Below are 27,693 nucleotides of genomic sequence, written 5' to 3' on the forward strand. Positions count from 1 at the left end.
AAATACAGAGACCAGAATTTTCTAAACTGGGATAAAGGCCCAGGTGGGGAGGGGCAGGGGGGCAGCTTGGTCCCCAAGGGGACCCCACATGCTTTCCCAGAGGGCCCCCTCATGGCCAAACACATCGGTGGAGACCCCTTTGTGCAGTTGACGGCCAGGGCAGACGGAGATGCCCCGGTTCTTTTCTGGAGCTGAGGGCGGTGGCAGACGCTGGAAGGCTAAGGGGCCCAAGGGGCGGGGGAGGAAGAGCACCCGGGAGAGTACGAAGGTGCCCCTGAGTGGGCTCCTTGACCAGGGTGCAGCACCCGCGGGCACCATGCATGTGGCACCCTGTGGGGGACGCTTCATACCGACAGAGATGAATGAACCGTGGGCGGTCACTGGATGCCGTCTCTACAGCCACGAAACAAGCCGATTCGCCTCGGCAGCGGCCACAGCTGTAAAAATGGCTCGTTGACAGAATCCTATTCCCCCCCCCCCCCCCCCCGTGATCACCTTCACACACAATTAAAGCAAATTACCACCCACTCTCATTAATTTAGAATTATAGCACTAAGGCCCCTCAATTTCATTAAAAATCTGAATTATACAATATTTAAGAGAAACGTAATTTTGCTACTTTTAAATTCAACAAAGGGTGAGAAGCTGTGAGTGAACAGAAGTAGAATGAATTGTCCAAAAGGCTTGCGTGTTTATGTGGGTTGGTCACCCAAACTCTGAAACTTCCCAACGAAACAGTCTGAACCTGGTGCTGGGGCATCTGGGCTGTTTTGCTCGTTACTTGCTTTTGATGTTTCAGTCTCACCTCTCATATGATGGGATCAGTGTCCCCATATGAAGAGTCACCTCTCTCCTATCCCCCTCCCCCTCCCTCCCTCCCTCCCCCCCTCGGACAGTTGGGACAGGCCATCACCACCATTGACTGGTTTTCCTTTATACCTTTCAAGTCATCAACACAGGCCCTGCTTTCAACAGGAAGGTGTCTCAGCCGCCAGGCCCAGGGGGTTTCCAGCAGCGGAGCCGAGCTGCCCAGGCGCGGCCAGGTGCGGCCAGGACGCCAGGAGAGCCCCCGCTGTGTGGGACGGGAAGCTCTGGGTCGCCAGGCGTCAGTGCAGTAGAGGTGACCCTGAGAGAGCCTCCGTGGCTTCATCTGAGGGCGCTGTTGACGCTGTTTCCGATCGGATGGAATACGTTAAAGCACAGTGTTCAAAGCAGGCCTGTAAGGAAGAGGAATAAAACTGTAAAGCTGACGAGTTTTTAAGAATAACTTCTTCTAAGTGCAGCCTACAAGCCACATTGCTGCAGTGTTTTGGGCTGGTCCACTTCTGAAGCTGGTCTGTGGCCTGACCTCCCGACGGTGGCAGCCCTTGTCTCTTGCTGGACATCTGTCAGGGCACGTGTCCCATTTGTGTCCCCCTTTCATTCACCCTCGGTTAAGGTTTCCGGGGCCCAGCCTGGGTGTCGCTAACCGGCCTAGGACCTCCCTCAGCAGTGGCAGCGAGCTCGGCCCCCAAGGGTCCCCGGCGCACACGGGGGCAGGGCCGGTGTCCCCGAGCCCGTGTTGCCCTCGCCATGTTCTTGTTTTATGGCCTCGCCGAGGCCTGAAGTGAGGTCTGATAAGAAAATCCAAAGTCCTCTCACTTTCAACGTCTTTGCTGCTCAGAGGAGCCAAGTCGTGAGGTTTCGGTTCAGATTCCAAAGAGCTGACTAGAGGCTGGGCGGCGGCCTCGAGACCGGAGCAGACTTTCTTCAGGACACCTGGCCGAGAGTGGCTCTGAGGCCCCTCGCCTGCCTCCGCCTCTCCCCCGGTGACTCGGTCACTTCCGGTCCTTAAAATCCTCCTTTCTCTGACAGCGTCCACCAGGAAACCGGAGACCACGCTGCCCTGCAGGTGTCCTGCCCTCTTCGTCTCCGCTTCCTTTCTGTTTCATGCACTTACTCTGACCTGTGGTTTGATCACAGTCTCTCATGGGCATGGAGGTCCCTCCCCGCAGGGCACTGCCTGACACAGGGCCACAGCTCAGCAAGCATGTTTGGGAAGGACTCGCAGGGACACGGCCGCCCAGGCAGCCAACGCCCTCTGCGTTCTTCTGCAGGTCAGCACATTTCCTCGCACAGAGCACACCTGTTCCGCTGAGCACTCGGTCACCGCACCTTGGCAGGTGCCTGCGATGGCAGCCCCTTAAGAAACCTGTCTTGCAGGTGCAGCGACGCCCACGGTGGCCTAGAGAACACTGGTGCGTGTGTGGGACCAGACCTCATCCCTGGCACACGGGGAGGCAGCCCGTGTGGACAGTTGTCAGACAGCAACCCAGTGACCGGGGAGGGGCCGGGACACCACAGTGTCACTGGGCCGAGGTCCTTCAGGTCAGGGACCCATCACATCGCTTTTGTATTTCCCACCACATTCAGCAAACAGTGTCCATTCCTGTGCCCCTCCACCACTGTACTGCCCGACACAGACCCACTGCAGGGCTAGACAGGCAGACAGTGTCCTTACTGGGGACAAGTTTCAGGGTCAAAGTCAGACGGATGATGGATGGATGGATGGATGGATGGACGGTCACACTGATAAATAGATATAGAGAATTGTAAATATGATGATAGATGATAGATTGATAGGTGATTGATGATAGATGAGAGGTGATAGGTGATAGATGAATGATAGATGATAGGTAGATGATAGATAGGTGGTAGATTGATGACAGATGATAGGTGATAGAGATGGAGGCTGGCCCCCGGCTTTGAGAGATGCTCACTGTTATCATGTACACGAGGCAGAGGCCCGGCCCGGGGAGGTTTGTGTGATGTGCTTGGGTTTCTGCTCCTGCGCTTCTGGCGGGAAGAGGAAGGAAGAGGGAGGGACAGAGGGAGGGAGGCAGGGAGGCAGGGAGGCAGGGACAGAGGGAGGCAGGCAGGGAGGCAGGGACAGAGGGAGGCAGGGAGGCAGGGACGGAGGGAGGCAGGGAGGCAGGAAGGGAGGCAGGGAGGCAGGGACGGAGGGAGGCAGGGAGGCAGGGACGGAGGGAGGCAGGGAGGCAGGAAGGGAGGCAGGGAGGCAGGGACAGAGGGAGGCAGGGAGGCAGGGAGGGAGGGAGGCAGGGAGGCAGGGAGGGACGGAAGGAGGCAGGGAGGGAGGGACAGAGGGACGGAGAGAGGCAGGGAGGCAGGGACGGAGAGAGGCAGGGAGGGACAGCGGGGCAGAGGAGCCGGAGCCGTTCCCCGCATTTCTAGCCGACGGCTAACGCGCAGCCACAGCGACGCTTCCGCCGCTCCCCCGGGTGCAGACGAAGGGCACAGGCCCGGGTCCAGAAAGTGTCACATCAGCCGCTTGGAGATGAAAACCACAAGAAGCCAGGACAGACCGCCGGGGCTCCGAGGCCGGGGCTCGGACACCTCGCAGCGGCTCCCCGGTCAGCCGGCCCGGGGCGGGCGGCCCCTCCGCACACCGTCCCCACCCGGAGGAGGGCGCCGCGGTCCCCCGGCCGGCAGTGCCCCCCGCGCCCAGGCGGCCAGGCGGCGGTGCCCTCGGGCCCGGCTGTCGGGCCCCTGGGTGCCCTGGTCAGCGCCCCCGCCTCGCCGGCTTCCGCCCAAAGCGCTTCTCAGGGCGTAAAGTGACCCGCGCGCCTTCGGGGGGGGGGGGGGAACCAGTGTCCCCGTGTCACTGCCCCGCGGGGAGCGGGAGGCGACAGAAAGCCCCGCGAAAAGCCCCGCCTGGAGCACCAGGGCGGATGCGCGGGGCGCCTGCGGCTCACCCGCTGCCTGGGGAGGCTGTGCCGGCCAGCGTCACAGAGGGCACAGAGGGCACAGAGGGCACAGGGAGGTCACAGAGGTCACAGAGGGCACAGAGGGCACAGGGAGGTCACAGAGAGGTCACAGAGGGCACAGGGCACAGGGAGGTCACAGAGAGGTCACAGAGGGCACAGGGAGGTCACAGAGAGGGCACAGAGGGCACAGGGAGGTCACAGAGAGGTCACAGAGGGCACAGAGGTCACAGGGCACAGAGGGCACAGAGGCTCCAGGGCCGGGGGCGGGGCTAGTGCGTGCTGAGGGCGGGGCTAGTGCGTGCTGGGGGCGGGGCTAGTGCGTGCTGAGGGCGGGGCTAGTGCGTGTCGGGGGGGGGGGGGTTAGTGACTGCTGGGGGCGGGGCTAGTGCGTGCTGAGGGCGGGGCTAGTGGCTGCTGGGGGCGGGGCTACTGCGTGCCGAGGGCGGGGCTACTGGAGCTCCGGCTCCCTGGTCACCCTGGCGTGTCCTAGGCGAGGTTGGGCCGCGTCCCTCCCTCGGGAGGGGCCCTTCCCCGGACTCGCTGCCAGGGCGCTGGGCGGGGGGACCAGCCCCCACCCGGACCGCGGGCTTCCGAGCCCCGGGGGAGGCGGCTCAGCCCCCAGCAGGAGCCAGAGGGAGGGACCCCAGCTCCAGACCAGCGATTTTCAACCTTTCCCATCTCATGGCACATGAACTAATTCCTAAAATTCGAGGGCACATCAAAAAATATATCTTTTGTCGATCCGACAAACAAAAAATAGGTATAATTTTGATTCATTGACACCAGAGGGTGGTCATTTATTTGACAACCGAAGGGGAGAGGTCAGTGCCCTGACTCAATACTCAGCTGAGGCCTGTTTTAAAAACCCTGGTGGCTCACCTGCTGAAACCGCTGGTCCAGAGGAGCTGCGGGGAGGTCAGCAGAGTGGGGCCCCGAGGCGGTGAGTCCAGAGGGGGTTCTCCTCCAAGCACTGACACCCAGGTGCTCGCACCCCAGGGCCGGGCGCTTCCCTTACGGGGCAAAGTGGAGCATGTCCTGTGAGAGTGGCCTGTGGTATGCTGCGCGAGAAAGAGTGATTATTTTTAAGGCAACAACCTGAAACGTAAAGACTTGAGCCCTGGCTGGTGTGGTTCAGTGGTTAGAGCGTCGGCCTGCGGGCCGGAGGGTCTCGGTTCAATTCCCAGCCAAGGGCATGTACCTGGGTTGCAGGTTCTCTCTCTCTCTCTTCTACTCTCTAAAAACTCAATGGAAGAAACACCCTCGGGTGAGTATTAACCACAGATGTGAAGACTTGTAACTGGTCCATTCTGGAAAATTCCACAAATTGCGGGGGAGCAGACCTGGACTAGAATTCTGGAGGTAGCTCTTCACTGTTCAGGAGACTGCGATGTGGTGGCGAGACAGTGGTTAGAAGTGTTGAGCATTGGCTGGCGTGGAGAAAGGAGGGGGACCCCCCACAGAGCGGCGCGGCCCTCAGAACAGCCGGGCACTCAGTCCTCCCAAGAAGCTGTAGGGAAACTAGCTGGGGTCGCTTCTCTAACGGAACTGCCCACCGTCCCTGCTCGCTGGGCAGCGGGAGAGGCGAGGGGCTGGCTGAAACGTCCCTGCGTCCTCTAAGCTGCCTTGTTCTGTGACGTTAACCTTGGGGATGTTCCCAAACGACAAGCCAGGAGCGTCTGCAGTCTTACAAAGCAGACAGCTCTTGGCATCCACAGTCTGAGATAAACGACACTGTCCTGTGTTCAGATGTTCCCCATGTGGGGCCCGTTTACAGGTGACCTGGGTCCAGCTCCAGGGCTACAGCTGAGCTGCGTGGCCCGGGCAACCTGATCCAGTGCTGGGCCTGAGTTCCCCTTTCTAACATGGGACCGGGGACAGCGCGTCATCAATGGCACCCAGGGGTCCCACTGCAGCACAGGGAAACACAAGGTGCTCGTGGAGCACAAAGTGCCGATGCTGGGACTTCTCTCTCTCAATAGACAGGGCGATGGACTAACAAAATGATCTTATTGCCCGGCCAGTGTGGTTCCGTGGTTGAGTGTTGACCTATGAACCAGGAGGTCACAGTTCAATTCCCGGTCAGGGCACAGGCCCGGGTTGCAGGCTGGATCCCAGTGGGGGGCAGGCAGGAGGCAGCCAACCAATGACTCTCATCATAGCTGTTTCTATCTCTCTCCCTCTCCCTTCCTCTCTCTGAAATCAGTAAAGACATATATTTTTTAAAATGATCCTATTAACTAGTAAAGAGGGAAAACTTTTTGGGACTCGATGGCGTTTCCGTGAGTTAAGTGAATTTTAAACTCCAAGTGAGACAGAACTGAAAACGAGCACTGGCGGTTCTCGCAGGCACCTCCCGGGGTGTGGAGCTGTTGACGGGAGTCAGGTTCTGGGTCGTGTGCACGCTGCTGGGGTTCAGCTATTTCTCCGTCACCCCTCATCCGCCCAGGTGGCCGTGGCGTGCAGTTGTGTTGAGGAAAATGACTCCAATGAATGACAAGGTTCCTTTTCATCTCTGGAATGTGCTGCCTCAAGTTGGGTCCACTTCCTGTGACTCAGACCCTCCTGGTGACCTCTCTTTTGAAACGTCCTTTGAGGCGGGAGTGAGGGCGTGTTAGCCACATGGGAGGAAGAGGAAAGGCCTGCGTCAGACCTGTGTGACAATGGACACTGCCCACTGTCTCCTGGATCCCCCCCAGGGGCCGGCACTTCTGGCCTGTCCAGCAGCCCAGTGAACTGGACAGAGCAGGCTTTAGGACACTTGGCTCCACCAGGGGTTCCAGGGAGGCCCAGAGGCAGGCGAAGCCACCATTCTCAGCTAACAAAGAAAGTGTTCTCTGCGTTTGTGTTACAGTTACTTACTTCCAACAGTAAACCACAGCGTCATAAATCTAAACAGGTGCAGGGGGGATGGTTTAGGTGGGGACATTTGTCACAGGCTAAACGGGAGACTCCACTCTCCTCCCGCTAACTGAAGATTATATCCAAGGACATATCTTCTGGGAGTGAGGGGGGGAGGAAAAACCTCCAGAAGCACTTTTCTACAGAGGTTTTTTCAATGAAACTAAGCACCGAGGAGAAGCTGGCGGTTTGGACACGTTCCTTAAACAGAAGTTACAATAAAAGGTTTGGACAAAGAAGTGCTACTTTGTGCGGTTTAATATTTCATGATTTCCCTGTGTCGTTTTTACAAGGGGCTCCCGGTATGGCTTTTTAAACACTGTAAACTCTTGCAGGGTAACAATGTTACCGTCAATGATCAATACCCGATACTGGCCGAGGTCCGGCAGGCGGGGCAGAGAACATAAAAGGTGAGAGGATCCGGCCTTTTCTGCAAATAGGAACAGAAACGATAATAAACACCACAGAGCCAGGGAGTCTCCAGGCAGATCTCACCCCTGGCGATCCTGTGCTTTGTTCCGCCGCTTGGCAACCCCGAGAGCCAGTGTCTCGGTGAGAATGATTTTCATTTTTCTTCACATTATCTATTCATAGTTTCCGGTAAACCACAATAAGAAAGCACAGTAAGATGGAATTAACGAGCAGTGGACATTCTCGGGTCGTAGCTTTTCTCTCAGGCATGCGCTGTGCTGTGCAGTGTGTGCTCCTGGGGGCTAGTGCTTTAGACGCGCCAGACACCCGGCTACCTACGTGAAAGCGAAAGCCTTGGTCTGTCACGTGGCCACGTCTGAATCGCTCACTTGAGCAGAGAGAAAATGCAAGGAAACGCGTTTACTTTTCATCGGGTGGTTCGATTGTCCCGTAGATATAATCGGAATGTGGCTCTTGAATAAAATTTCAAGTACCAATGGAAACCTGAAAAAGGGTAATGGCTGGTTGACAAATATTTGCCATTTAAAAACATCCTTGATGTCAGAAAGGAAGGAAGTATATTTCGGTGAGGGGACCAGCAGCTCCTCCGAGCCTCAGAAGGACGTGAGGCTTCACCCAGCCGGGCACAGCCTCCCGGGTGCCAGCGGAAGACGCGGGCCTCCTGGGTGGGTGGTGCGACCGCGTGGCTCCCAGCCCTGACGGCAGCAGGGGTTTCACGCCGGCCCCCGGCCCCTGGCTCTCCCGTGGGGTGATGCGGGATGTCCCCTGGTGTCTGCGCATGCAGCGGTCTGTGTCACAGCTGACCGACTCCAGACCCAGGAGCCCCAGTCTTGTAAAATGGGCTGCAGACAAACCCGCCCTCTGCCCCAGAGGAAGGCCTGACCCTTGTCCCTGCGGATGGCGAACACATCTGCCCCTTTTGGATGAGACGGAGGAGACAGTCTATCTTCCCGGCCGTCTGCTCCATCACCAGCCTGGGACAGAGTCGTAACAAAAGCTGCCGCGGGAAGCGAGGGACCCGCAGAGAACCACCGCCCCCAACAACGGGCAGTCGTCTCCAGTCATTGCGTATCCGTCAACCAAACACTTGGAAAGGCAACCAACCTGCTCAAGGTTAAGTTGAAGACTCAGGAGTCACACGGAGGTGGGTCGGGTTCCAGAGCTCACCTCTCGGTCCTACGGCGGGATCGCTGTCTTCCGCAGAGGACAGAGTGAACCGATGCCCAGAAGGCCCGGTCACCGCGCACTCCCGGGTTTGCCACGCCGGCACCTGCAGTGCTGAGAATTTTCAGTGATTGCCCTGCTGTCATCAGTCCTGTAGCCATGCCTCCTAGTTCTGCATTCCCCACGTGACGAACAAAAATATAAAAATAAACTAGGAGGCGGGAAGAGATTAACCCAAGACCTTATAGGCATATAGGCAAAACCCGTGGGCACAGACAATAGAGCAGTGGGGGGGGCAGGGGGGAGCGGGGGGGGTCAATGAGGGGAAAGGGGACATCTGTAATACTATCAACAATTAAGGTACATTTTTTAAAGACTGGAAAAAAATATAAGAGACTAGGAGGAGTATCAGAGTCAGAGCAGGTACCGGTGGCTATATCATTACTGCTGGTCTCCACCTGGGAAGACAAGGCAACCCAGGGACCACTACTGTCCCCTGACCCTTCACCTCTACACCAGGCGACTTCTAATGCTACGGCGTGAGGCACCTGAATTTGAGCACATTGCATACATTTTTCTTCCAAAGCCAATAATATGTATTATATTCATAAATTTTGATAATTTGATAATATATTTTAAAATTTTGTTTCTGAGCAAATTTTCTAAAGTCACGGTTACATGTGTGTTTCTGCAGGGATTTCTTACCAGGAAACACTTCTTAAAAGAATTATACTAAAAGATTATAATTTATTTCTAGACACAGAGAAAGATTTTACACTGGTGAAATGCATGACTTTACGCCCAGCGTCGATTACTGGCTTACTTCTAAAATGTTTACGCTACATGTGCCCATTAAGAAAACAAAGAAGCGAAACTGCTAAAATTAAGTGTCTACAAAAGGATCAGAAAGAGAAAAAAGAAATGGCCCAGTTTTTGCCTAAGTTTAACCACCGCAGGAAGTGAAAACCACAACAGGAAACCACCCTGACCAAGTACACAACGCTGACTACGTATATGCCATGATTGGAGTTGCAGATAGGGCGGTATCTTTTCCTCCAGCTTTTTTGAGGCATAATTGACATACAACAAACTACACGTATTGAAAGGATACTTAGTTGAGTGTCGACACATGTACACACCCACGAAAATTCCATCCCAGCCGCGCTTCCTCCTCCTGGCCCATGCAACCCGTCTGCTCTCCGCTCCTCAGGTACGCGGTTTGCAAGTAATTTCTTCCACACTTGAGTTGGGTCTTCACATCTCATGAAAGCTCAAGCATAAATATTCCCAAATTAAAGCTTCTTAGATTAGCTGTCAATTTTTACATTTTTAATTTGTATAAAATATCAAGATACATTATACTCTATTTTTAACCAAGGCTTTTCCATGTAATAATTATATCCTACAAGATAGAGTATCTGGTTTGTTAAATTATGCTTAATAATTTGGAAACAGTGTTTCCATTGATTAAGAATGTATTTAGAAATATTAATTGTACATTAGCCCGCAGACTGATTTTTCCTTTCAGCAAGATGATCAGGCGTGAGGATGTTGTAATCTATAAAATTCATTATAAATGTTAACACCTTATGAAGCATGCTGGGCAGGGATGACTAAGTCTAATATTGCCCTGTATTGCGCAACAGCTGTGGTTTTATTGTGGTCATACTGGAGAATCTGTATGGTAATAGTATTCATTTTAAAACAAAGTTGACCTATAACATGGATGGACCTTGAAAACATTATGTTAAGTGAAAGAAACAGTCACAAAAGACCACATATTGTATGATTCCTTTTATACGGAATGTCCAAAAAGACATAAAAGTAGAAACAGAAAGATTATTGGTTACCCAGGGCTGTGCGGGTTGGGGCAAAATAGAGATCCCACACGCATCAGATCCCACACGCATCAGATCCCACACGCATCAGATCCCACACGCATCAGATCCCACACGCATCAGATCCCACACGCATCAGATCCCACACGCATCAGATCCCACATGCATCAGATCCCACACGCATCAGGATAATTTTAAGAAGATATTATAAACAACTTCATGAAAATAAATTTGAAAATTTAGGTAAGTTGAACATAATTTTAGAAAAATTAAAATGCCGACACAAGAAGTATAAATTTTGAACAATTTAACTATCAAAGGAATTATATCTGTATTTAAAACTCCCCCCATCCCCACCCCCGAAACCAAATTCCAGGCCTAAGTAAATTCTGTCAAATGTTTATGGGCCCAGCGGTGTGGCTCAGTGGATGCATCAAGAGTGGTGAGCTATGACCACGGTTCTATTCCAGGTCAGGATGTGCGGGCTCGATCCCCAGTAGAGGGCATGCAGTCAGTGATTTTCTCTCATTGGTGTTTCTCTCTCTCTCTCCCCGTCTCCCTTCCTCTCTCTGAAATCAATAAAAACATATTTTTTAAAAAAGTTTAAGGGGGGTAGAGGTCAGAGATAAGAATCGCAGTCATTTTTATGAGACCAGCATAGCTTTGGCATCAAAATCTAACAAGGAGAGTATAAGAAACAAAAATGATAGGCCCATCTTGCTCATGCATATGGATAGAAAATTTATAAATAAAATATTAGCAAATCAAATATAGCTCTGTATAAACTGGGTAACTTTTGGGCTCATTCCTGGGAGTCGAGTATTAACATAAGAAAAGAGGAAAATCACGTAATCATGAACCTGATAAAGAAAATGCACTTGAAAGAATTTAAATCCAATTATTTAAAAAGAAAAACTCCGCCCGCCGGGCGTGGCTCAGCGCTTGAGCGTTGACCTAGGATCCAGGAGACTGGGGTTTGATTCCCGGTCAGGGCACAGGCCCGGGTTGCGGGCGCGCAGGAGGCGGCCGATCAATGACTCTCACCATTGGCGTTTCTCTCTCTCTCTCTCCCTCTCCCTCCCTCTCTCTGAGATCAATAAAGATGTATTTAAAAAAGAAGAAAAAGAAAAACTCCCAGCAGAGAGGAATAGGGCGGCACTCTAGTAGGATGAGGGATATTATTTTAAACTTGGGAGTAGAGTGGGACATCACTAGTCTGGTAAATGACATTTAAACGTGTATCTAACAGTGAAACGTTGAAACCTTCGCACCTGAGGTTGGGACGCGAGCAGGATGTTTGATGTCGCCGCCTCTCCTGAGCCTCAGACCGCCGGTCCGGCCAGTGCAATGAGACAGTGAAGACAGAAGGGTCACAGAAGAGGTGACGAGGCCACTATTTGCAGATGACACGATCGTGTATGTAGGAAACAAGCACTGTTCGAATGAGTTCCTACGTTTAGCAGCGTTATTGGAGTCGTGCAGAAGAGGCAGTGGGATTAAGAATATTCCGCCTGTTGGTATTTAACCTGGCGGGTTCGAGTTGTGTTAATGGAGCTGTACACTTACGTGCGTTCAACAGAGAAGTTAAAAATCGTCTGGTCGTGTGCTGTTAAGAGAAGAATGAGTGACGCGGCCAGAACTGTGCGGCTCGGAGGCGAGAACGGCGTTGGTGGCTGTAGGCGGCCTGGCTTCTTGGGAAGGAAGGGGTTTGAGAAACAGGAGACGGGACGTGGGATCCGGAGGCCACGCTGCCGCCTCCCACCTGAAGGCAGATTCCCCTGAGCGGGTGCAGCTGTCCCCCTCCAGGGGACCCGCCTGCGCCAGCTGAGGACACGCGGTAATTCATCCTGCGTTTCCCCCAGAACCGAGTTCATCATTATTGCCTACTTCAATCCAAGGACATGCCACTGTGGACTAAGAAATAATAATTCAGCTTTTGTCCCTAGGGCCGTTTCCTAGGCAACCTAATTAGGGCCCATCCTTTGATCCCAATATGAGACGCCCCCCGAATGACTCCAGGGAACTTCCACGTAGTCGACAGTTGCTGGATGCGCAGAATGAGTTATAATTACAAACATCCGTGATAGTGCATTTCTGGGTTGCCCGCAGAAAACCTCGAGAATCTCATTTGGCACCAAAACGCTTTCTCTGGGGCTAATTATCACCGCCCCCCAGGAGAGGTGGGGAAACGGGTGTCTTCTGGCCTCAACAAGACGCGTAGAGTTAAATCCAGTCTGAACTGATGAGAACCGGCCGCTCCCCTCCTCGTTGACATCTATAACTTAGTGTCTGTTTATTAGCTGATACCTTGTATCCAGGCTTTAAAATGAATACTTTGTCCTGTGCCACCTCTCATTGTATTTTTTTTTTTAACCATTTAATAATGTAGAGAGCCTTCTTCCTCTGTGGGTCATCTAAAAACAGAAGGCAGGCTGGACTTGGCCCTCAGGTTGTCGTTTACTGACCCCTGGCTTAAAAGATCAACATTTGTTCACATTCAAGTGACCTCAGGACAGGGGCTGCTTTTCAGAATGAAGACTTGTGGTGCAGAAACTGCACACAATGGGAGTATTGAGAACGTACCTTTCAAAAGATGGAATTTCCCGGCTTTGCCACTCCTTATCGTTGCCTTGTAACAAATAAACCACATCATTACTCTAAAAAAGAACATTTTGGCATCAGTCTTTGAACAGCATTTCTTCATGAATGGACTATATTTAAACAAATAGTTTTTAGCTGGCACATAATTCTCTTACTCATAATGGGGTATGTATCTGTTGGATGTTTTGTTATATACACTCTTGGCTACAGCCTTTTCTAAAATTTTAGTTTTTAATCTATTGCCGGTTTACTATATTTATAAATTGAAATTCAAACTGTAATCTTGTCTTCTTTAATGACGGCGTGAGAAATTAATTAGTTAAAAATTGTTCCTTGAAAAAAAAAATCTTATTGAACCAAAAGGGTCAATTTTTGGAATCCCAATCTGATGGAAGTGTAGAATCATATAAAATTCTCTCATCACTAGCTGCTGAGATTAATGTTTGAAAGATGCTAATGATGTCTTCAGTTCTCATGGGATCACACCCACGAGTTATTGAAACTACATAGCACCCTGTGCTGTTTTGTTAATCACGCGTTTCTGACCACACTGCGGCTTTGTGCCTCCTGAAAAAGTCATGGGCTTAGTATTTTTAAAAATGTAGTTTCTAAACAACAAACTGCTTTCATCTCGTCTAAAATGTGACTTACTCTATAATGAAGGTATAGGTATTCATTTTGTCCTTGGTACTTAAGTAAATCTGCATTAAATTAACAAACAAGCAAACAAAACAAAGAACCCTTGAAATAAAAGATGTCATAACTTTCAAAATAGATACTCAGGTTAAAGGTAATTGGAGAGTTATTTGACTAAAATTTTTCATTTTATGATTTCCAACTTTTCTGGTAATTGGTTGTTTTTACATTTATTTTCTTGTGAAAAGTTAATCTAAATTCTATTTTTAAATAGAATTGGCTCAGTGGTTAGGCTGAGGCCTTGACCTGCAGCAGATCGTGTTCTCTCGGCCGGAGACATCCCAGATGCCACCACTGCGCGGCTCGGCTCAGCTCCGGTCTGAGGCCGCCTCAGTGCTTTCTCCTCGGCACTTTGGGCCCCACCATGAAACAGGAGCCCAGCTCCTTGCAGGATCCACCTGCTTTGGGCCCTGAGTCCGCAGGATGGCTGCTCCAGCGCCTTCTCACCACCTCGAAATCCTGTGCCGACGGGGATCCCAGTGATGTTCATGTGGTTTCGAGTGCCCTTGCATTTCACATTTTCTCCTGGATTCTTCACCTCTCCTTGGAGTAATGACGTTTGTGTGGTGGGGAGGCTCCAGAGCACAGACCTTGTTCACCACCTTAGCAGAGGCCTTAGGCCAAGTCTCATGTAGAAGAATGACTGGAAACGTCAATGGTACCTTTTACAATGTTTAAGGTGTGCTTCATTTCCTAAAGCAGCCACCTGTGATCAGGCATTTTTGACTTCCAGAGATGCTAGCAGGTAAAGATGGCATGAGGCGTGGTGGAGGCCCTGGGTTTCCCACGAGCAACGCATTTCTCAACACTTATTTCTCTTGGTTTCTTTTGTGTTACTGCTGGTAAAGCATCTCATAGTACACGCTCCCTTCATTTGGTATTTTTATTTGTTTAAATAACATTTAATGGGAATTTGAATTAAAAATGATCAATTTCCCAGCAAAATTATGTCTATATATCACCATAGCATATATTATACAATTATATCATTTATATGTATTTCTGTAAATAACATTATATAAAATTTATAATATATTATATATTATGTAATACAATGTAATATATCTATATCATAAAATATGTATTTATATAATATATAATACTCATTTTCTAGCAGAAAAGGGCATGAGAATAATATCTGATATACTTGTATCATGTGTCCTTCTTGGGTCTATCAAGTTGCTAATCTTTTTCTTGATCTTCCTGTTTTCCAGAGCCTGAAAATTGGGGCAGGAGTCGGTTTATTAAGTTTGGTTGGCTTTAGAACCTGGTTTTGAAAATATTTCCAAAAATTTTTTTAATGTTCAAAGCTTAACCAAAATTACACACACACACACACACACACACACACGATATTTTAAGGTTTTAAGTAGATTTAAGTCTTACAGGTATTTAGAAATATTTGGAAAAAAGAGAAAAAAAAAAGAAATATTTGTAGGTCAGTGCTGATTTAAGTGGGACTCTCTTTTTAAAATAGTGAAACTAAAAATAAAATAATTAAAAAAAATAAAACTAAAAGTTAAAGTAGAAAATAAAAATTTAAAAAGACTCATATATTTTTAAAATATGTCTTTATGATTTCAGAGAGAGGAAGGGAGAGGGAGAGAGAGAAACATCAATGATGAGAGTCACTGACCGGCTGCCTCCCGCACGCCCCCTGCTGGGGACCGACCGGGGCCTGCGCCCCGGCGGGAATGAACCCCGATCGCCTGGACCCCAGGTCCACGCTCAGCCGCCGGGCAAGACATATTTTTTAAAAATTAGTTTTTTCAACCTCGCCCGACGCGCTTTCTAGTCTTTTCACCGCATCGGCGGGCGGGTTGGTGATGAATCCGCGGTGTTATTTATGCAGCGTTTCTCCAGCGCGGCCCCGGTGCGCGGAGCGGAGGCCGGACCTGCTGGCTCAGGGCCTCGGAGGGGACCCGGCTCGCGGGGCCGGGCGGGGCGGGGAAGGGCTGGTCCCCAGGAACGTCGGCCTAAAGTGGGGGGAGACTGGTCCCCAGAGACGTCGGCCTAAAGTGGGGGGAGACTGGTCCCCAGAGACGTCGGCCTAAAGTGGGGGGAGACTGGTCCCCAGAGACGTCGGCCTAAAGTGGGGGGAGGGCTGGTCCCCAGGAACGTCGCGGCCTAAAGTGGGGGAAGGGCTGGTCCCCAGGAACGTCGCGGCCTAAAGTGGGGGAAGGGCTGGTCCCCAGAAACGTCGGCCTAAAGTGGGGGGAGGGCTGGTCCCCAGAAACGTCGCGGCCTAAAGTGGGGGGAGGGCTGGTCCCCAGAAACGTCGCGGCCTAAACTCGCCGGTGCCGGCCTTCGCGACGCGGTGGCCGCGGGCGGGGGTCCAGGCGGCGCGGGCTCCGCGGGACCCGGGCAGAGGCCGTCCCCGCGCCGGGCCCAGCGCCGCGCGCCTGGTGCGCTCGGGCCTCGCGAGTCGGGAACAGTGACAGCGGCCCCGGGGCCCGGGCCCCCGCGGCACCGAGCCCCGCCGCGCCCACCCGGCTCCCGAGGCGCGGGCGCTCCACGCGCCACCCTCGCGCCTCGCCGGCGAGTCCCAGCCCACGGGCCGGCCGGCGGGAAAGCGCTCCCTGGAGCACCCGCGCCGCTGGGCCCACGCCGCGTGGCACGCGGGGACCCGCTCCGGCGGTGCGGGCAGGGGCTCGAGGCCGGGGATCCGGCGCCCACGCGGGGCGGCGCTGCTCACGGCGCCCGTCGGCCAGCGGCGCGCGCGGTCGGGGAGGGGCCGGGCCCGCGCAGCCCCAGGAGCCTCCTCCGCCCGCTGCTCCGCGGGGCGCTGTGGGGAAGGGGCTGCGGACCGAGCCCGGGGTGGGCGCCCCTCGCCGGGAGGAGGCTGCCACGCGTGCTCGGGGCGGGCGCCACGGGGCTCGGCTGCCCAAGATGCAGGCTTCCCGCGCCGGGGCCGGGGGCAGCGCGGGCGGCTCCCCGAGTGGGCGGTGGGGGGGGGGCGCACCCTGTGGGAAGTGCTCTGCAGGCAATTCTTTTGGGGGGCGGGCGCAACTAAAAGCACCAAGGAGCCCCGCGGGGCGTGGCTCAGCGGTGGAGCCCCGACCTGAGGTCCAGGCGATCGGGGTTCGCTTCCCGACCGGGGCACGCGCCCGGTTGCGGGCTGGACCAGCGCCTCTCATCACTCATGTTTCCCTCCCTCTCCCCCCTCTCTCTGAGGTCAATAAAGGTATATTTAAAAAAAATTATAAAAAAACCCCTAAGGAAACAAACATCTAAAATTTACCAAACTTGCTGTGAAAATTAATTCGGGGCGTGCACAGGCAGAGGCGGGGGCGCCCCCTCCGCGCGTGTCAGCGTCGCCGTCGGGGCCGTGGGGCCGGGAGCGGCGGGCTCGGCAGACCCCGCGCGGACCGCGCAGCGCCGGGCGGGCCGCTGGGGCGGCGGGGAGGAGCCGGGAGGATTTCAAAACATGACCGCTGACCCCGGGCGCGGAGCTGGGCCGCCCTCGGGGAGGCCGCCGGGGCGGCGGCGGTGGCCTGACCCGCGGCCGGGGAGTCGCCGAGGGACCCACGGACAGCCGGGGGACGCCGCGCGGCGGGGGGCGCCGGGCTCCGCACCAGCCGGCCCCGCCCGCCCGGCCGCCACTCGGACCCCAGCCCCTCCGCGCCCCGCCGCGAGCCGGCGGCCGTGGGAGCCCCGCGCCCCCCGCGCGGTCCGGGCGCGGCGGCTGCGCGGGCGGGGGGCGCGGCGGCGCGAGGCGGCGCGCGCAGCAGCACCTAGCGGAGGCCGCCCGAGGTGCGGCGCGTGCGCGTGCGCGGGGCGGGCACGCGGGGCGGGGGCGCGCACGGCGGGCGGGGCGGCGCGGCGCGTGCGGGCGCTCGGGGCGCACACCGGCCGGCGGGCGGGAGCGGGCGGGCGGCTGAGGCGGCTGAGGCGCCGCGGAGCCGGAGGCGGCGGGTCGGTGAGGCGCCGCGGAGCCCGGGGCGCGGAGCGTGTGGCGGCCGAGGAGCCCGCGGGGCCCGGGGAGCCGAGGAGCGCGGGCGGCGGCGCGGAGGCGGCCGAGCGAGCGCGCGGGGAGCCGGGCCCGCGGACCTGTGGGCGCGCGGTCCGGCCGGGCCCCACCCGCGCCCGCGCCCCCGGCCCCGACCCCCGCGGCGCCCGGCGGGGGAGCGCGGCCGCGAGGATGTCGGCGGGCGGCCGGGACGAGGAGCGGCGGAAGCTGGCCGACATCATCCACCACTGGAACGCCAACCGGCTGGACCTGTTCGAGATCAGCCAGCCCACCGAGGTGCGCGGGCCGCGCGGCCTCCGTCCCCTCCCCCCGCGAGCCCCCCTCCTGCCGCGGAGCCCCCGCCCCGGCGCCCCCCGCGCCGGCCGCCCCCGTCCCCGCGGGCCCCGCGGTCCCCGCCCCGCGCCCCGGGTGGCCGCGCGGGCTGGCGCGGAGGAGCGCGGTCACCTGTGCCCGGGGCCGGGGGAGGGCGCCGCGGGCCGGCGGACGCGGGGGGCGGGGTCTTGGGCTCCGTGGGGACCTGGGCCGGGAGGTGGGGGTCTTGGGCCGGGGCCGGGACCGGGGTCGGGGTCGGGGTCACGGGCCGGGCGGGGGTCTCGGGCCGAGTGGGGGCCGCGGGCCTGGGGCCGGGCAGATGTCGGGGGCCGGGGGCGGGGTCTCGGGCGGTGGGACCTGGGTCGGAGGTGAGGGTCGGCCCGGGGCCGGGTCTGCGGAGCCGCCCGCGTCCTGCGGCGGGAGGAGGGCGTGGTCGGACGTTATTTCATCCCGCGGCGCCCTGACCGCGGCCGGGGATCGCGGCGCCGCGGACTGCGGGCCACACGGACCTTTGTCACTTGAGAGCATGTGACCGGCGGTGCTTTGCTCCCGCGGGTCTGGGAACCGGGGGCCACCGGCCGCGGGAGCCGAGCAGGTACCAGGAAAGTTGTTCGCGTCCTGCGGACTCGCCGTGAGGCTCGGGGCCTGGCCCGGGGGGGGGGGTCAGCCCTCCTGCTGCCCGCCCGCCGCCCGGTCGGGGGCGCGCCCCTCCCCCCGCGGCTGGTCCGGTGTCCGCGGGCCGCGAGGGCGGGGCCCGGGCCCGGGGCCGGGGGCGGGGCCGGCGGTGGGGGCGGGGCCGGGTCACCGCCACCCCGGGCCGCGCGGTCGCCGCGGGTCCCGGGCGCCCCCTGAGAAGCGGGGCGTCTCCCTCGCCCGGGGCCGGGACAAAGGCGGTTGCTGGGCACAGCCGCAGTTTTCTGGAAAAGGGCTGAGTCCCCGCTCGCCGGGGGGCTGTGCGCGGAAAGCGCCCGTGGACCGCTCCGCCGCCGCCGCCTGCGGGCTGCTGAGCCCCGAGCGCGGAGCCCCTCGGCGGGCTGTGCCCCGGGTGACCTGGGCGGGGCGCCCCTGTGCAGACCCGGGCTCGGAGGGAGCTGTGTGCCGCCCGCGGGCCCCGGCACGTCCGCCCAGCCGCGCCCCTCTCGCCGCGAGCCCTGCGTGGCTCCCGAGTGAAGCGGCAGCCTTTCCGCCGCGCTCCCTTTCCCGTGGCGGGAAGGGCCGCCTCTGTCCCGGGTGGATGCGCGCCGAGCCGGACGGCGGCGGCCCTGCCACGGGCGACCCCTGCCCTCGGGCCCCGGCGGAGCAGGACCCGCGCTCGGACCCGGCCTCCCCGCCGCAGGTCGCCGCCCGGCAGCGGTGGTCGCCGCTGCGCTCTGAGCCGGTCGGGGTGGACTAGGCCCAGTGGCAGCGGGTGCGTGACCCGCGGTTCCACTCAGGACGCTGCCGCGGAGGTGGGTGCTCCAGGCTGCAGCCCGCGGCGGGGCGAGCGCTGACCTCTGGGGTCGGGCAGGCGCGCTGACCTGCGGCCTCGGGGCCCAGGGCTCTGCGGGCGCTCAGGTGAGCCTGGCTTCGGAGGTGCCCGCAGTCATCTGGCCTCCGGGCCGCGTCGTCTCAGAATAAGGAGTTCATTTTCCTTGTCTCTGGTTTAAAAAATTCGCGTGTAAAATATTATCTTGGTACATAGTTGTTTTCCTGTTTGGATTTCCCAAGTCTGGTTGAGAAAAGGAGTATTTTTTTCAGTTTAGTAATAGATCATTTACTCTTCTGGATTTTAAATTGAGTTGGTGTTTTTAAAAATCCTAAATCAGAAACAGATTACAGTTCATTGATTTCATTATAAGCGCTCAGTTGGAACTTTTCCTCTGTTTTCTTAGATAGGATATGGGTAGTAGTTAAAGTAAACTCGGCCTGTCCTTTGGAGCCGCCTTTCTCAGTCACCCTGCAGGCGAAATGCTGCTCTGTCCGTGTTTTGAAACAGAACAAAAGTTTCATTTTGTAGTTTTCCTCCCTCTTATACCTGAATATTTCTGTTTTTAGAAACGATCTCCAGGATTTTGTTAGAAGGCTTTTCCTAAATGAATTGTTTTTAAATGTCCGTGTGTTATTTTTCTTGTCTTTTTTGCTGTCTAGTATCTAGGTCTTATTTTCTATTGTGTTTCTAGAGATCCTTTGCATACTGTTAAATTTATTCTGGTCTTGGAAGTTAAGCTTTGTATTTAATGTGTTGTAGCTTTCATTATGATGTAGGTAAACTTATTTTATGTTAATTCTCTAAACCAATATTTCAAGGCCAACAGTTTCCATTTGCCTTATCTAAACTTGTCTGAAATTTTTTACCATCATGATGAATTTTTATTCTATAGGCCATCACAAATTATATTTCTTAGTTTTCCACAAGACTGCTAGCACTCTACTGGCCTTTATGTTCAGCAGATGTTGAGCAAATTTACTGCAGAATTTGATTTGTAGGAATCAGATGTAAGCCTTATATTTATATATTTGAATAATCTGTGTGTGTGAGAGAGAGAGAGAGAGAGAATAGTTGTGGTTTGTTTTCTTTTGTTTGCTTTTTTGGGAGGTACAGTGATCAGTATCTATTATCAGATGTTATAGCTCCATTGATCATCTTTGATTGGTGGTTTCAGGCAGCCTTGATAACCGCTGATAATTCCACGATTTCTGTTTAGGAAGATGATAAGCTTGGCATTTGGATTACATTCACTTTTTAAGAAAATCAGAATATGTTTTAAAGTCAACCTGGTTATATCTATTTGCTTTCTCCTTCATATTTACATTTGTGTGAAAGGAGGGTGTCCAAAGTAAAATCAGGTAATGTTTTATCATTGCATATTTTCAACCCATTCCTCACTTGGATTCTAGATTCTTCTGGAATTTTCAAATGAGAGTTGATGATCTAAACTCAGCATGGACATATTTTCACCAGGAGATTGATTTTAAGCTGAATTAATTTCTTGATTATTGTGGAAAACTGTAGCTCATAATAATACAAGTTTCTTGAAGCTATTTAGTCCTGGCCATTTCTTATTTATAATGTTAAGGTTTTATTTCTGTTAGGGATTTCTAATTATGTAGTGTGGGGAAAATATTCTTATGTCTGTCATATGGTAGGTGCTCAATAAATGTTTTGTGGAAAGAATATTGAATATTGCTTTCATTGTGTATTGACAAGACCGTCTTGTGGGATGTATGCTTTTATAAAACAGTGAAATTATCTGTTAGGTTATTAAATATTAAGGACTTATGTTTTCAAGTCTCATTCTTTTGTATAAAGGTTACAACTAAATGCAAAAACTATGCTAGGCAGTTGACCACTTTGCTTCATGAGATATTTCATTAATATTTTTGTTAATATTTTAAAAATATTTAATGCTTTTTATTAATACTTTTAAAATAGTTATTTTAATAACTCTGGTTAATCTTGAGCAGTAATGTGATTCATATCACCAGAGGTGTGTGTAGAAAATAACTTCCGGCTTTTCAGCAGAGGGGGAGGAGAAAGTCTCAGGTGAAGGAGTGATAATTGCATGACCTGTAGCTCAGTCTGTGTTCCAGACTAGCGCTTAGGTTATCACTGTTTTCATACAGCTTAACTATATTTCAAACTACTTTAAAACAGCAGTTGTACTATATACATCAGTACTGTGGAGGTCTTTCGTTCTGGTGACTGATGTATGAGATAGTTGCCGTGGTGTGATTTTAGCATTTATAGGCATATCTGTTCCTTTTTTTGTTTTTATAACTTGAGCCTCAGTGGTGGTTATGAAGTTTATTTCCAGGAAGAACTGGTTAAGGTTTATATTTGAATGGGTGTGTGCTTGTGAGTGAGGTAAAGACCTTGCTTAACATTGTTTAGTTGTCTTAAATTGAAACTTTCTATACTAGCTCCAATGTGCTCTCTTGCTGCCAGTGAAAAATAAGTTTACCTGATGCAATTTATAGACTTAACGGCATGTAAATGCTCTAACTCCAGGCTTTTCTAGAACCATTACATTTGAATGTGGTTAATGGCAGAATAGTAGCAACAGTAGTTCTTTCATGTTCCTGAAAAAATGTTTCACAGAGGCTCAGGGCCTGGTACCAAATTGGTGGGAAGCTTAAGAAAAAGGGCTTCAGGTTTTGTTCTTGAGGATTTAATTGAGCAGTTGCAGTGTGTAAAAACATTGCTCGGTGTTGGTTGTTAATTCTGGTGGCACAGGTTAATTTGTCCGTAAATGGTCTTACCAGATTTAAACTCTGGCATAATGTCAGAAAATGCTAATAAATAGTATAGCAATTATTTTGCTATATATAAACATGTTTATCTTTATTATAAAATGGACATGAGAGTAATGTATATGGAATATAAAACTAAACTGATCTGTTGATTGAAAGTTACTTTCAGGTTAGGTAGAGTGTTGGTTTTTGTCTTGATTGGTGGTTTTTAGGATGTGGGCATTCGTCTTGGAGATGCCCAGGGTGAGGATGGACCTACATGTATACTTGTAAGTTCGATGATCAGCATTGTGCAAACCCTCCAGACCCCTTGACCAGTTCCGGGCTCGCCCCAGTCTGGGGCTAGCACTGACCGTCTGACAGGGCCTGAAAGTCCATGGGTGGGCTTCTAATCAGTGTCCCCACAGGTCTCAGGTGACATAGGCACGGGCGTGTTGTCAAAGCTAGACCATCTTTGTGCATGAGCAGTGCATGGGCAGAAGCTTCTTCTGAACATTTCTAGACCTGTACGGGGACTGAATGAAGCAGGCTGGAGAGCTGGGCAGGGATGTTGGTTTCCTTAGCTCAGTCGTCTGGTTGTTTTATCTAGCAATAGTGAAAATATAAAACCTCACTCAACGTTTTGGCATACGTGGTTGACCACAACCAGTGTAATTTAATTTAGAAAGTGGGTGTATTTTCTCAGGTGAGAGTAAGCATGTGGAGTAGATGGTTTGTAAACCAGGACAGTGTTTTCCCAGGGTAGGTGGGCTCCTAAGGATGGAGATAAGCCAAGGTTTCACACCTGCTCGCTGCAAGTGTGCGTCATGAATGAAATTATTTAGAGGAGCTGAGATGGAGTAGTTTACTATGACTGGAAAACAGCCAAAATTTCTGCACTTTTACCCAGAAGACACTTACGTTACTAATGTTAAAAAAAATTAAATTGTGTGGATTACGTAAAATAAGACGTGAGCTTTTGTTGTGTTAATTGGTGTGGTCTTGTTTGTAGGTTAATACAGCATGCTTGGCTCTCTAAGTGTCATTATAGTTAGGGTGACCCTGTGGAACTTTTCTGTGAGTAGTAACTCCACCAGGACAATAGGCACACCCTGGGATTGTCTCCATCAGCTCTAGGCATGAACAGGATGAACTTGCTTAAACTATTGTTTTTTCCAGCTTCTGAAGTTTTGAACTTCCTTCAGTTCACTAGTGCCCAGTCGATGTAGGCAGACTGGACAAAACCATTTTCACTGAGTATCAGGTTTTTCCCTCATGTTTTTAAAACCGTCTTCCGTTTGGTAGGGCAGAAGCAAACTGAAAGAGGGCGTGTCACTGTTGAGTCTCGCTCCGCCGCCATCCGTTGTGAAAGCAGTGTGACGGCTTGTTTCCAGATGAGGGTTTGTCCTGCTTCCAAAACCTCCACCTGAAGGTTTCATTGTTTTTCATAGTAAAAGAGTGTGACCCCCCAAATTAGGGCACATGAAAAAATGCTCATCTGTTACTGTTTGGGTATTTTTATTGCTTAAGAGAAGTCCAGTTGGCTTGTATTATTCAGAATCGTAGCTTATAGCACTCTTGCTTGAGTTCATGTATGTTCTGTTAAAAGTTTAGAAAATTAGACTTTTCTTTGAAAATTTAAACCAGTTGTTTGTTCCGAAACTGTACTTTCTCTTTGCCCTTGCTTGCTGATGGTAGTGCTCTCTTTGGTCACCTACTTACTATTCTAGTTCCTGATTTTTTACAGGAGAACCAATAAAATTTCTGTTATAATTTCTGTTTATGCCACTGTTACCAGCTTTTGGTGCTGAGACTTGAGATTGCCAGGTTCCCTCTCTTGTTCTGAATCTAGTTCCCTGTGTTTCGTGGAGAAAGGAAATGGGAGCAACAACATGACCACATTTGACATGCTCAGATATTTAAAAACCATGTGTTTTTAAAATGTTCTATTTACGGGCTTAGTGTAAACTCTATACATTGGGAAGTTGTCTTTCAAATATGTTATTTTTAGGTGGATACTGATATTGGAATAAATTTCTCAGTGCTCCAGACTTCTAGAAAGATGTTTGTGAGATATACTGTGATTTTACGTAACCTCTTTAACGGTTTCTTAGGTTACATTGCATTACATTTTCACATTAATGATTTTTTGTGTTGGCAAAACTTGGGGTGGTTATTTTTAAGAGACATTGGTAATAAAAGTAAGAATTCATTTTATGAAGGTTTCTAGTTTGAGCCCAAGAACTCTGTTTTCATCTCATACTAATTCTCCTTTGGAAGATTCTTGTAACTATTTTACATTCTGCTGCATTAGAATCTGTTTGTCTTGCATGTTGAGTCTTTTGCGCATGTGTGACTTTGGGCTATAGTGCATTGGCCATCTGGAAAATATTGGTTTGCTAATTTACATAGATTTTCAAATGCTGATAATTTCTTTAAACAATATCACACGTCACATTTGTTAATATTCCTACTGATCTGAGAAACCTTAAATATTGGGAAGCTCTCAGTGGTGGATACAAGTTTTCAAAAATTTAATTTCCTATCAAAGCTCAAATTTTATTATTGGCAGCACTGAAAGTGCCCACCAGGTATCCATCCGTGCCTTCATGACTGTAGTCTGTCAGCTGTTCTCAGGTAACCGTGGTGTCCCTGAGTAAGTGCTCATTCACCCACAGCTCAGCATGGCATGTGTGCTTTTCTTGAGGTACCATAGAACTTGGTGTGTATGTAGCTCAAGTAGAAGTTCTTTATACATATTTCCCACCTTGGCATGTAGCATATTGAACTAATGTACTCAAGTGAAAGGTTAAAAAATGAATCATTTGTTTCATCAAAGATACTCCTTTTTTAAAAAAATTATATATTTTTTAAAAATATGACTGTTGATTTCAGAGAGAGGAAGGGAGAGGGAGAAAGAGAAACATCAATGGTGAGAGAGTCATTGATCGGCTGCCTCCAGTACACCCCCTACTGGGCATGGAGCCCACAACCCCGGCATGTGCCCTGACCAGGAGTCGAACCGTGATCTCCTGGATCCTAGTCAATGCTCAACCACTGAGCCACGCCGGCCTGGCTCAAAGATACTCTTAAGTGGAAGTGTGAATGCATAGCAGAGAAAAATCCGCTGCTGGTGCAGCCTGATGCTGCTGCCTTGATCTGTGCTGAGTAACGTGCTGTCAGTTTCACCCATCGCCACCTTGACTGTTAGTACAAATGCCAACAGCAAGGGAGCCCAACACTGAGTATCAGTGTGAAAAGTTTTGACCTCACGGTTAACAGAAAGGTCCGAGGGAACCCAAGGATTCATGGACTACAGTTTGAGAGCTGCTGCCCGGAATATTTAGTGATGGGTTTTAAGAATTTTGGTTTGGGCAAATTGAAAAAAAGATATATTCTAATGTAAATATTAAAGTCTATGTTTTGTGGTATTTTCCATCTAGGGCTATGAAGTTAACTTTTGTAATGTATGTAACATGAGGAAAGGTAGATTCTAATCTGTATTAATTTGTTATTTCACATATGGTTATATATTTAATTATTTTCTGTATTTATAAGTACCTATTTAAATTTTTACTAGTCAACAGTAAGATGCAAGCATTTATGTTTTGTTGTTGAAGAATACTGGTCACAACCTAGTTAGAGTGGTGACTGTGGAGTTTTACTACAGATTGACTCAGGTTATAACCCAGGCCACTCCTACTCCCGGGTCATTTTCTAGCTCAGAGAACAGTGGTGTGCAGTGTACTCCAAGGGCTGTGGTAGTCGGATGTGTGTTGGATGTGGGCTGTGTTTTCTGGCACTTGCCTGTCCTTTCCGTCTCCCCTTCCCAAACGTAAGCTCTGGATTATGCCAACTGTTAACTGTGTAACCATGTCTTTTTCTCTTGTTTTTGGTTGTATTTTCCCTAAGCTTTATTATATATCCTGAGAGATGGACATACAAGCACAGTCTTTATGTTCTAAAACCTGCCATGTACAAGACAAAATTTTAATACTTCAAAATAATACATGGATATATTTTTTAAATGATGTGGTAAAAGCAGAATGTTAGAATATTGAGTTTATGTTGAAAATTAGCAGATTTTAAGATTAATTTAGCTGCTCAGTGGCAACTTGTTTTGCAACAAATAACGTGTTCTTAATTCATGGCTAGGTATAAGTTCATTTTGAATTTTTATAGATAACTACTAAATTTTTTTGGTAATTGCAGTGACTTAGTGAAATGTGTTTATTAATAAACATTGTTTTAATAGATCAGGATAATAAAATACAGATAAGAAATCTTAATTGCTGAATAAGTGAATTTGTAAAGGATTCCTATGTAGGTCAGCTAGGCGTCTGCTTATTCTAGAGGAGGAGCCTGCCAGGAGCACCATGGACAGTGTTTTCACCACTTTTAATGTTTAATGTTTAGGACTTGAATACTTTAACATGTGTTTTTAATTCTAGTTTGGCAAAGGTGACCTTGTTGAGTTCATGGTACCATTAATATGTTTTATGCCAGACTTGCTGATTTCAATTAAAAAAAAACATTTGCATCATTACCTTTATGAAATTGTTACTTTGGGAATGTCAGGGACAGTAGAATTAAGACCAGTAAATCTGAAAAGCATGAAAAAAATTTACAATGTTATGTTTACTTCACTGTAGTAAGATTATACATTTAAACATTTTTTTCTATTGTGGAAATAATATGCTTCTAGAATATTTTGAAAATGCTTGAAGTGTGCATGTATGTTTAGTTGTATCTGGTTATTAATTATTTGTGCTTTTATCCACTACTGAATTGTATTTTTTTAAAAAAAATATATCTTTACTGATTTCAGAGAGAGGAAGGGAGAGGGAGAGAGAGAGAAACATCAATGATGAGAGAGTCATTGATCAGCTGCAGACCGCAACCCGGGCATGTGTCCTGACCGGGAATCGAACCCCGATCTCCTGGATCCTAGGTCGACGTTCAACCGCTGAGCCACGCCCAGCTGGGCTGAATTGTATTTCTTGTGTTTTGTTTGTTTTTTGTTAATCTTCACCTGAAGATATTTTCTTCACTGAATTATGTTTTTTTTACCAGCCAGATGTCTGTCAGGAGCTCAGTTTTAAAAAGCTACTTAGGTGATTCTGGTAATAATTGTCATACTTGATATTTTATGATTGTGTACTACCTGCATGTCTGATGTTAGTGTAAATGCTTTGCGTGTATAATCTGTTAGTTCTTACAGCAGTCCTCTGAGGTTTGCTGCTTGTGCTAGTCTCATTTTTGGAAGAAGAAACCAGGGCACAGGGGGGAGGTAAATTACTGGAGGGAGTGCAGAGCCGAGGAACAGGCAGTCTGGCTCTACAGCTTCCTCTTAAGCCACTGTGCTTGCAGAATCAGAAGACTTAATATCACTGCAGTGAAAGCAGTGTTTGAAAGTTTTATGGAAAAATAATTCGTAGAGTAATTTAGAGCTTAGTTTTCGGGAAGAACCCAAGCATGATAAAAGTAATGAAACCTCTTATGTTATATTTACATCGTATTATGTGCATCTGTATGTAGATCTTGTATATACCTGTGTTCATGAATGTATTGATTTTTCACCCTGATTTTGAAGCGCCATTATTACAACTTTATCCTGTATATCTGAGAAGATGACTCTCTGTTTGGTATCAGCAGGGTGCATACCCTGTTTTAGTTTCTAACTGTGTAGCCTGTAACAGCCAGAAGTTGAATAGGAGTGAAGGGCCTGTCGGGTGCTTCGTGCCTTCACTGAGAGCTCTCCAGTGCCAGCAGGAAGGAAGGTGGGCACGACCCGCCCGAGGTGCTG

The 27,693-nt window shown here is 50.8% G+C and overlaps 1 protein-coding gene across 8 annotated transcripts in view; it reads left to right on the forward strand.

Moving 5' to 3' along the window:
* Window positions 1-17,492: 17,492 nt before the first annotated feature.
* Window positions 17,493-27,693, forward strand: part of AFDN (afadin, adherens junction formation factor) — a gene marked incomplete at its 3' end in the record, with an annotated part of 113,258 nt that continues 103,057 nt past the window's right edge. For 6 of the 8 annotated variants that reach the window (XM_081140527.1, XM_081140528.1, XM_081140525.1 and 3 more), the window contains exon 1: window positions 17,493-17,642. In XM_081140527.1, the coding sequence (XP_080996653.1) occupies window positions 17,538-17,642 (105 nt within the window). In that variant the 5' untranslated portion in view covers window positions 17,493-17,537. The remainder of the gene's footprint in view (window positions 17,643-27,693) is intronic. The other 2 variants (XM_081140529.1, XM_081140530.1) reach the window with 1 other exon arrangement.

Source organism: Miniopterus schreibersii (assembly GCF_964146895.1).
Source record: "Miniopterus schreibersii genome assembly, chromosome: 6".
NCBI classification, from domain to species: Eukaryota; Metazoa; Chordata; class Mammalia; order Chiroptera; family Miniopteridae; genus Miniopterus; species Miniopterus schreibersii.